At 40.8% G+C, this 11,264-nt stretch overlaps 2 protein-coding genes across 2 annotated transcripts in view; one reads left to right on the top strand and one right to left on the bottom strand.

Annotated features, from left to right (window-relative positions):
• The window catches only part of rxfp2l (relaxin family peptide receptor 2, like), a gene marked incomplete at both ends in the record, with an annotated part of 25,826 nt that extends 23,762 nt beyond the window's left edge, over positions 1–2,064 (bottom strand). Inside the window, 2 exons of the mRNA XM_080529301.1 lie at positions 813–821; positions 1,998–2,064. Coding sequence (XP_080385427.1) covers positions 813–821; positions 1,998–2,064 — 76 coding nt within the window. The remainder of the gene's footprint in view (positions 1–812; positions 822–1,997) is intronic.
• A 1,724-nt stretch (positions 2,065–3,788) lies between these two features.
• On the top strand, positions 3,789–10,829 carry steep1 (STING1 ER exit protein 1). Its single transcript, XM_080527995.1, has 7 exons — positions 3,789–3,998; positions 4,626–4,743; positions 6,353–6,394; positions 7,938–8,079; positions 8,326–8,415; positions 9,863–9,955; positions 10,429–10,829. The coding sequence occupies exons 1-7, from the start codon at positions 3,875–3,877 to the stop codon at positions 10,492–10,494; spliced, it is 675 nt and encodes a 224-aa protein (XP_080384121.1). The 5' UTR covers positions 3,789–3,874; the 3' UTR covers positions 10,495–10,829.
• The last annotated feature ends 435 nt before the right edge of the window (positions 10,830–11,264 follow it).

Genomic DNA, 11,264 nt, shown 5'->3' with positions numbered 1-11,264 from the left:
CAACAGCAAAAACATTGACAATGTTGGTACCATCCAAAGCAAACAGATTTAAGATATTGATCTGTATAATATTCAAACATTGCTGCCAATGCTGCCAATACTCTACCCACCTGAGGTGTACGAGGTAACCACTAAGGTACCACTGGTTTTGTTAGGATATTCTGATAAGTAATTCATATTGTATTGGTCGTAAATCCCTATAGCCTAGTTTTTCATGCCCTCACTGTAGCTGAAGCTTGTCATGAAAAGAAAGATTAGACTCAATCAATGTGGGTCAGAGTTGTGTTAGATGACTTACAATTGCCTGAAGAAGGTCTATGACCGAAAGCTCGCAATAAACTACTATTTTGCAGTAGGGTAGATATCTATGGATTTCATCAATTTGTGAGCATAGAGGTATTCCAGTGGTGACTAGTATTTGTTCTAAAAGCAAGTGTACTGTATGCAGACAATGCAAATCAATTATGGGGGACATCAATTAACTTTTGAAACGATACCCTCTACTGTATGTCTATTGTTGTTGATACTGTCAGCACTCCTGCAATCACCATGGTGATTGATAATCATAGTGACATGATAATCAAACCATCTATTCACAGCATTGGAATCCTGATGAGAATGAAGTGCAGATGACTCATAGAAGCAGGGTAATCTTTGGTTGTGGAATGACTGAATCATTCTCTATGGACAATCATTCTCTATATGGACAATCATTCTCTATGGACAGTAATTGTTATAACATTAAAAAAGAAAAGAAAATCATGTTGAATGTAATATATTGCAACTCTGTCAAAACAAATGAAATAGCTTACCTATGACTGCTGTCAGAGAAAGACAAGAGAGGATGTATAGAGGTGGCATGATAGGAGCCGTAACGAAACCCATTTCCAGCGCTGTTTAATCCTGAGCCAGGAGATCTCAAGCGCGGTTCCACTCAACTGACTCTCCACCCGCGCCCGCCCGTCATCAGATACAGACACATAGAGACACTTGCACTCGTGCGCTTACACACACATACACACACTTTCACACCCCCCCCCCCCTCTCTCTCTCTCACACACACACACACGCACACACACACACACACACACACACACACACACACACACACACACTTAAATTCTCTCTCTCTCTCACACACACACACACACTCTCACACAGGCACACACGCACGCACAAATTATTTCTCTCTCTCTCTCTCTCTCTCACACACACACACACACACACACACACACACACACACTCACACTTTAATTCTCTCTCTCTCTCTCTCTCACACACACACGCACACAGGCACGCACGCACACACACACACACACACTTTAATTCCCGCTCTATCGCACTCTCTCACACACACGCACACACACACACACACACACACACACACACACACACACACACACACACACACAGCCACCCCCCCTACACACATACTCACACACAAAGCCACCCCCCCCCCACCCCAACACACACAACTCCACCAAACACACTCAAACACACACTCAAATACACACACACACACACACACACACACACCCACACACACACTGATTCCATTGATGATGATGGGTTGCTATTTACTGCTATTTATTGCTTGGGGGATAGAAGCCTGGACTATGTAACAAGCCAGTAATATATTCCAACACTAAATTATTTATCTCATAACAATATTACATACATCAACATGTAACCGTATGGCCTAGTATATTAGCTGGACAGTACAGTAGGATGCTCCACAAAGCTGTCGAGCAACTTAACCTCAACCCTTATCATAGTCTGCATAAACATTCTAAACAAACAAGATGAATGTCATGTCAACAAGAATGACACACAAAATGAAAAGACAAACACATATATACATATAAGACAGAAATCTCAGAGGAATGTTTCCAGCACCTTGTTGAATCTATGTCCACCAGAGTTGTTGCCTGTGAATTTAATCTTCATTTCTCCACCATAAGCCGTCTCCAAAGCAGTTTCTGAGAATTTGGCAGTACATCCAACCAGCCTCACAACCGCAGACCACGTGTAACCATGCCAGCTCAGGACCTCCACATCCGCCATCTTCACCTGCAAGATCGTCTGAGACCAGCCACCCGGACAGCAGCTATATGATAATATATATACAGTGGATATCGAAAGTCAACACACCCCTTCACTTTTCCACATTTTGATGTGTTATAGACTCAATTTAAAATTGATTGAATAAATAGATATTGGCATCAATCCACACACAATACCCCATAATGACAAAGTGAAAACAAGTTTTTAGAAATGTCTGCAAATGTATTAAAATTGAAACACAGAAATACCTCATGTGCATAAGTCTTCACACCCTTTGCTATGACACTGAATCTGCTATGTTTTCATACTCAAATATAAAACACACAAATACAAGAATATCATGTTTTTTTTAATTCTGAAATACTGTACACATCCCAGCAATGACAGTTGGATTTGTAAAGTGTTCTTCATACAGAACAAACAATAAAGAAAAAAGAAAAGAAGCCTTCTGCACATACTCTAAACACAAACACAAAGAAAATTAGGCTGCATCCTGCCTTTCGTTCCTGTCTGGCCACAGGAACTCCTCCACATCACAGGCAATGTTCTCCCTGGCCAAGCAGCGGGGAAAGTATCGCCTGGCATGATGCATCCAGCCCTGATATGCTTCAGCAGGTACTACATCACCACATGCATCCTCCATTGCTTGTAGGAGGGATATGCGCTCATGGGGCCTGCGTTCATAGACCTTCCCACACCAAGCTGAAAAAAACTCCTCAATAGGGTTGAGAAATGAAGAATGAAGAATGAGAATATGCTGGCAGATAAACGTGGGCGTTCAATGAACCAATTTCAGTCCAGAGCAGCCCGGTGGAAACATACGCTGTCCCAAATGACAACGTGCGTGGGCTGCTCTGGGCTGTCCTGCTCAGCTGGGGTGAGGATATTGTGTCGTGTGTCCAGAAGATTGATGAGGTGGGCACTTTTGTAGGGGCCAATGGTTGAATGGTGATGGAGGACGCCTTGGTGATTTATAGCTGTGCACATGGTGATGTATCCCCACTCGCTGGCCAGGAACCTCAACAATATCATGCTGGCCGATGAGGTTCCTTCCCTGTTGCTGTCCTTTTTGTGAGGTTGAAAGCTACTTCAACAACGTGGTCAACCAAAGTGGCCCAAATCTCATCAGAGACAATTGCTTTCCTAGGTCGTAGTCTTGGTTGTCCTCTCGCTCTTCCTCACCCTCCTCCTCTGACTCTCTATCTACCTTTCTCTGCAAAGTTGCCATCCATTGTTCTCCAACACAGGAGAGCTCGTCTTTTATTGCTAAAGCTATGATTACTAATTCAAAATCAATAGGTGTTTGCCCATAATGAGGAGTGTGATTGTGTGATTGGTGGTTTGAGTTGATCATTCTGAATGGTAGTGTTTTCCATGTGAACACAAGAGATTTGATCAAGGAAGATTGTGCCAAATGCAGATAATTGTATTGAGTGTTTTGTTAACTGTGTGGTTTAGAACTGCAAAATGAGTGAAAAGCAGGAAATGTGTTAGTATTTGTGAAGAATTGGTGTGAGATAAGATACACGAGTTTCAGGTTTTGGTCATTGTGTCTCAAGTTCCGTAGTGTGTAAGCGATTGGGAAAAACTGGACAGGGCCTACTGTTATTTTCCTCAAACACCGCCCCCTGTAGGGAGTGGTGTATATTGCATCGTGTTTATACAAATGCATGTTTTACAGAGCTATGTGACGTAGTTGTACGTCATCATTCATCGACAAGGCAGCCAGCTAGCATACACTAGCTAAACACTCAGATAGCGAAGACCTTTTCGATTCAGTTTTCTTTGTAGATTATAGTATATAGTAAGTATGCCGAAGGTCGTTTCACGAAGTGTTGTTTGTTCAGACACCCGAGATCGAGAGGAATATGACGACGGAGAGAAGCCTCTTCACGTGTTTTATTGTCTGTGTGGGCAAATGGTTTTGGTCCTGGGTAAGTACCTAGCAACTTATCACTGCGTAAGGAGTTCTAGGTGTATTTTCGCGTCGTATGTCTTTGATTCCGTTCAATAGGATCGGAATGCTCCACTCCATTCCAGCAGCTACAACTATTCCGCAGTGTCAGAAGTCATCTCACGGTGGCATTTGAGGTTTCACAGCCAGTAACCCGGACATGAGAAAGCACGAGAAAGATTCCGTAGCTAGCTACCATGGCATTTAACGAGCAACCATGAGCTACCATGGCATTTAAAGTGAGCAGTACAATGCAGTAATACATACGTGTGTGTGTGTGTGTGTGTGTGTGTGTGTGTGTGTGTGTGTGTGTGTGTGTGTGTGTGTGTGTGTGTGTGTGTGTGTGTGTGTGTGTGTGTGTGTGTGTGTGTGTGGCGAGAGAGAGAGAGCGAGCGAGTGTTTGTCTGTGAGTGGTTGATTGTGCAGTTAGCAAATAGTTTTAGGTGCAGGTGAGAAGCAGGTAGGCTAGTCCAAGTGGGCAGCTAGAGTTACTTGTTCAAAAGTCTTATGGCCTTCATTCCATCACTCACCTTTTATACAGGGGCTCTACATGAATCGTGGGGGACAACATGTTTACTGTACACTTACTCTTTGTCGTTTTTTACAGACTGTCAACTGGAGAAACTACCGATGCGGCCACGAGACACAGCAAGGGTGATAGACGCAGCCAAGCACGCCCATAAGTTCTGTAATGTAGAAGATGATGAGACCGCTTACATTAAAAGGTACTGAAATAAAGCAGCCCTCCAATCAATGTAAATGGACTGCACTTATATAGCGCCTTTATCCAAAGCGCTTTACAACGGCCTCTCAGTCACCGATTCTCACACATATTCATACACCAATGGCGGCGAGCTACCATGCAAGGCACCGTCCCCGCTCACTGGGATTAATTTGGGGTTCAGTGTCTTGCCCAAGGACACTTCGACATGTGGCCAGCCGGGGCTCGAGCCGCCGATCTGCCAACCTTGCGATCATCAGACGGCAGCTCTACCTCCTGCACCACAGCCGCCCCCCAATGTGCTATCGATATAGTTGCAACAGCAATCCGAGTCTGCCTGCCACACACACACACACACACACACACACACTCTGTGGTACTGCGTACAAATACATAGACGAAAACAGAAACACACCCGCCACACTCTATACTCTACAGGTCATAAAAAGCTGCTTCAAGATATCCTACTTGTTTATTGTGTTGTTTTCTTTCTTGCTCAAAGTTTTACTCACCAGAAAATATCTTTAATCCGTTTTCTCCTGTGGCTGTGGTGTAATCTGATTGTCCGCTCATGCAAATCTGCGCACTCTTTAGTCTTCTTGTTGCATATTGAGGTGAAAGCATGTGCTGGCGTTAGCCAGGACCAGTAATACACCACTGCCACAGAAACCAGAATGGCCAAACATCTCTTCTGGTAAGTATTTTGACCTCATTTTAATTTTCCACAAGAAGGAACAACACAACAAACCTTGTGTTTTCTATTGAATATTACCTTGATGCAGGCTTTTATTACCTCAGGGGTATAGAATACAGTAGTGCTGTCCCAAACGACTATTTTTCTAACGATTAATCTAGCGATTATTTTATCGATTATTCGGTTAGTCTAACGACTAATTTATCGATAAGTCTAACGATAATTTTTGTACTGTAAAAAAAAAAAAAAAAAAAAAACGTATTTGTCTCCACCTCACTGCTATGTTTAGCCAACTTGAATGCCAACATGGCCATTTAGAAGTCTGTCCATCACCACAACACATAGCTAGCTAACGTTACTCTCGCTGCTATGTTATGATTAGCTAAATTGATGCTAACGTAGCATGCGAGCTACGAGCTAGATAACGTACAGTAGGTGCTCGCACCACAATGACAATAGGCTACCGTAGCTAGCCAGCTACATAGCTAACGTTACTAACACCAGAAGACAAGACATACGAACTGTGGTGAGCTACATTGCTTGTGTAACATTAGCTAGTAGCTATCCATTTTTCACTCATACACTTAATTGTCTCGCCTGGTAAAATAAAGGTTTAAAAAAAAAAAAAAAAAAAATCGCCATTTTGTTTATTTACGACTAACCGACGCATATTACGCTAACCGACGTATTGACGTAGTCGATGACGTCGACGACGTCGAATAATCGTAACAGCCCTAGAATACAGTGTGTTTTTCTGTTTTCGTCTATGTATTTATGTGCAGCCCGAGTGTGTGGCAGATTACTATGGATAGTGTATGCAAGTGCTAAGGGCTGTGTTGAAAGTGTGTTTCTAAAAATAGGAAAATTGATTGACTTATTAATGTCTTTTTCTTTGTCTTTTTAAAAAAATTCATTGTAGACCAGAGGGAATTGAGAGGCAGTATCGCAAGAAATGTGGAAAGTAAGTTTGATTTGGATATTGATTTCTGGGTGTTTGGGTTGTCACAGAGGATAAGCAGTACTCTTCATCAGGGGTCCCCAAAGACCCCCAGCCAGGAACATAGGCATGTGGACAGCTGAAGTACATATGCATTTGATTCTTTTGGGTTGTGTCCTCTTTAACATAGTCATTGAAAAAATGCTCACTTGGAAATGAAGGCTGTCAACATTAATGCGTTAACGCTTGCGATTAATCTGGAACCCTTAGCACATAAAACCTTTTTTATGCAAATTAATCATATTACCATAAGTTCTACTGACATGCGTGGCAAACGCAGATAACACTGTAGAGGGATGTGTGTGTGTGTGTGTGTGTGTGTGTGTGTGTTTGCTTGCTTGCTGAGCATGTGAGGAAGATTGAGAATGATGAAAACAAAACTTGTTCTAATCTCAAGTGATTTGAAGGTGACAGACTGACATTAATTCTGACTATTTAAATTTAAATTGGCTTGTCTCTTATCAGCTAAAATATTATATATATATAGTAATAATTATATATTAATTTTAATCTTATTCAAAAATCATCAAAACTAAGCTGAGATTTTATAGTAAGTAAAAACAAAAACTCTGATTCCTCTAACCAGTTTGTCATACATTTATTCCAACGCCACACATGTTTTTTTTAAATCTCCCCCCAAAATACAAGTAAATACTACTATTTTAAACTTAATTGATTAATCACAGCCTGTTATTGTCATATCAAATTTGACAGCGGTCAAAATCATTTGACAGCACTAAAATTAATACAAATAATTCGTTTTATACACACACACATGCACACTTTGGGCCCGTTAATACCAATCAATCACCGCTTGAATGCCACAGCCTCTTTGTGTATTGACCCTGACCATGTGTTTCACAAACATGACACTTCAGTGGCCTTCCCAGTTACCTGATCTGAACCCAGTAGAACACCTTTGGGATGTGGTAGAACAGGAGATTCACAGCTTGAAACGGCACTTGTAAAATCTGCAGGAATTGTTTGATGCAATCATGTCAACATGGACCAGAATCTCAAAGGAATGTTTCCAACATCTTGTGGAATCAATGCCACAAATAATTGAGGCTGTTTTGAGGCCCTATCCAATATTAGTACCGGTATAGCTTTCCTAATAAAGTGTTCTGTGAGCGTATATAATGTGTGAAGTGTCTTCTCTCCAGCTGTTGTGTGGCCCTCATCTAAAACCTTAAACCACCGTGTTTATCTGAACCAGCACTTTAATAATAATAACTGTAATTTCTATAGTGCCTTTCAAAAAACCCAAGGACGCTTTACAATTCTAAGGGAATGATCAGACAGACAAAACGGAAAACAAACAAAGCAAAACTGAAACATTGACTAGGGGCCAAAGGCCTTGGAGAACAGATGTGTTTTGAGGGCTAGTTTGAAGGAGTCCAGGGTGGGGGCGTTGCGGATCACTATAGGGAGGGAGTTCCAGTGGGTAGGTGCGGCCACGCTGATGTTGTCTGTTGTTAATAAAATATCTGCTGTTCTTCATCGACAGGTGTGGCCTGCTTCTCTTCTATCAACATCAGCTGAAGAACACCCCTGTTATGTTCATCGTTGACGGATCTGTTTGCAAATTTGGTCAATTTGGGAATACCAGTGTCTACAGTCAAAAACCAGAGGCTCCCAAAAAAGTCAGGGTATGCGACACATTCCCCCGAGACTTTTAAGTTTTGCAGTAATGCTGATATTTGGCTTTATTGCCTAAAATAGGCACTGTAAAGGCATTGTTTATGTTTCAGTTGCAGTATAGTGGAAGGACGTTCATCCGGTATCACAAACGACCGTGTGATAGTGCTTGCTTTTCCCTTCCATGTTACACATTCAGATGAACATGTCATATTGATAATATTGATTTAGTTGTGCTCTCTGGTGTACCCTACCAGGTAATGATGACGAAGAGGACCAAAGACATGGGCAAATTCAGCTCTGTGACTGTGTCCACCATTGATGAGGAGGAAGATGAAATCGAGGCGGTGGGTGTATATTCATGGGTTTTTATTTTACATGCGATTGAGTTGGTTGTCATCCCTCTGAAGTTGGGAGAACTCAAGTTTCGGTCTCGACCCAGTTATCCACAATCAAAGGGACAACGGTTTCTCTGCCTCTTTCAGAATTGTTGTGTAAAGAAGCCTCAGTGTAATGTCCTTATTACAGGGTTCCCACGGGTCCTTGAAATCCTTGAACGTTTGTGAATTTGAGAAAAGAAAATCAAGGTCTTAAAAGTGTTTGAAAATGGCTGTGAGTCATTGAAAGTGCTTGAATTCCCCTCTCTCTCAATCTCTCTCTATTCAATTTTTTTTACTTAGCTTGTCAACTAGTAGACGTCTCTGTATTGCTTAACTTTACACATATTTCACAATATATTATTTTGCTGTGCTGTGGTAGAGAAGGCAAGAGACCATCTAGTGTTCACACATTCAAGCCTCTCTTTTTAACTGTTGTCTGTGAGCGGATAGTTCCTATTATATAAATTCTCATCTAGATCTGTCTCAAACTATGCCATGTGGGGTCCTTGAATTTGAGGGAATTGAGTCTTTGAAAGGTGCTTGAATTTGATGTTTCAGAAGGTGTGGGAACCCTGTTATTATCTCTGCTAGGGCTGTGACCATCATGTAAAGTCTTTATTATCTCTGGTAGGGCTGTGACCATCATGTAAAGTCCTTATTATCTCTGATAGGGCTGTGACCATCATGCCATTACAGCATGACAGAGCCAGAGTCACCTTGTGGTTTCCCACCGTTGCAGAATAACGATATAATATAATCTATAGTCATACACATCCAACGTATTTAAATAGTAGATCGATCTATTTATTTATTCAATAGAAAGCAGTGTTGTTTACATTTAGGTCTAAGTGCCTTACTTAAGGGCACACTAGTGGTGGTGTTCCCAGGTGGGATTGGAACTCATGACCTTCTGATCACCAGTCCAACTCACTATTCACTAGACCACCACTACCTTCTTCAGTGGCCTTCCCAGTCACAAGACCTGAATCCAATAGAACACATTTGGGCTGTGGTAGAATATATATATTTCTATCTATCTATATATAGATATATTAAAAACATAGCAATGCAGAGACAGTGAATGTGATGCACATTTTGCCATAGCACTTAAGTATAAATGTGGGTTCTTACGTTTCCCTGTTAATCACCATAGATAATTGTTTCAAAAGAGCATAACAAAGTTTGTATATACTGTGTGTATTTATTTTTTTGTCCTTGACCAAGTGGTGTCAGACACTAAATCAATTGCTGCAACATGCAGAGTGACATTAATCTGCCTGAGTCGTCGTCAGCCTGTCGATTGGATGCCAGTCATTTTTTCACCTCTACAATGATTATATTACAACTTATGAATATGACTATGTGACTAACAACAGAGATTGTATTTTGGGGGGTTCTTTTTTATTTCAAACAGAGAGAAATCGCAGACTCGTATGCCCAGAATGCCAAAGTGATCGAGAAGCAGTTGGAAAGAAAAGGGATGAGCAAAAAGAGACTCCAAGAGCTGGTAAGGATATTTCTCTCTATCAGGGCTTCACGCACGGCTACATGGATATGCACTCATGAACTGATGTGTCTCAAGTAAAGAGATAAAAGACTTCTGATGATAAGGAGAATGACAATCCTACTTTATCAGTTTTATTTTGTCATGCAGTATTTATTGTACTGCGCACACTCAACTGAATTCGTGAGCTTAGAATTATACGGTTCTATCTCCGTTTAGGATAGTTCAGAGATATTGAGCGTCAAAGTTTTTACATTCCATGTTCTGTGAGATGGAACCTTTGTATTTTATGAATTACTAACTCAAAAATGTCAACATTCAAAAAATAACACCACACAGGCATTAATAAACACCTAATGGATCAGATTATGTAAAAAAAAACTAAATTTTTACAAAAATGGAGATAGAACCTTATAATTCTAAGGTCACGAATTGTCTTCTGGTCGTGTCACTGACATGTTGATATCTGTCCCCAGGCTGAACTGGAGGAGGTCAAGAAGGCCAAGATGAAAGGCACCCTCATTGATAATCAGTTTAAGTAGAGGGATGTGTATCTGTGATGAGAGGACAGTCGTTCTGTACATATTGTTTTTGTGTAATCAAACATTATATCGGTGTTCTCTGTGACCCATTTGAAATCTATCATGAAGCATTTTTGCTACCTTTTTGTACAATTTCTGTAGTTTTTTTATGGCACAGAAATTATATGAGCAAATGTTATTTCCAACAATAACCTACAGTATGTTTTTTTTTACTTACATAAGCACCACGGCCCTGTTGCCAGTACCCATTGTTACTACATAGTAACCTTAGAAACAGTCCCGTAACATTAAATGTAACCACACATTTCTTGTAATGTAAATGTTTTATTAAACTTGGAGCCCAATGGCTATTTGTGTCTGTTTTCTTCCTATTATTTTAGTTGTTTAATGGAATCATTAAGATCATATTCAAGAACCTATTGACGTATGTACTGTAAGTAAGTAAGTAAGTAAAATGTATTTGTATAGCACCTATCCCAGACCAGGGGTCACAAAGTGCTTTACATATACAAGAATATAATAAAAGCGAAAGTCAAGGCAGGTTAAAATGGCAAACAAGTGAAAATAAGAACAAGTAACAAACAACAAGTGTACAACAATATCAACAGGACACAGAAAGACAGGCTTTTGGGGCTAGCCAAAAGACCCTTGGTCTTCAATCTGGCACGGGGGACAACCAACAAACCCTGGTCAGAGGACCTGAGAGACCTACTGGATAGAAACTGTAGCAGACAAAGTGGTATTTATGGATATACTGTAACAATGATTGG

Source organism: Nansenia antarctica, assembly GCF_963989245.1.
Source record: "Nansenia antarctica genome assembly, chromosome: 4".
Classification (NCBI taxonomy): domain Eukaryota; kingdom Metazoa; phylum Chordata; class Actinopteri; order Argentiniformes; family Microstomatidae; genus Nansenia; species Nansenia antarctica.
This window is presented reverse-complemented; position numbering and strand designations above follow the sequence as displayed.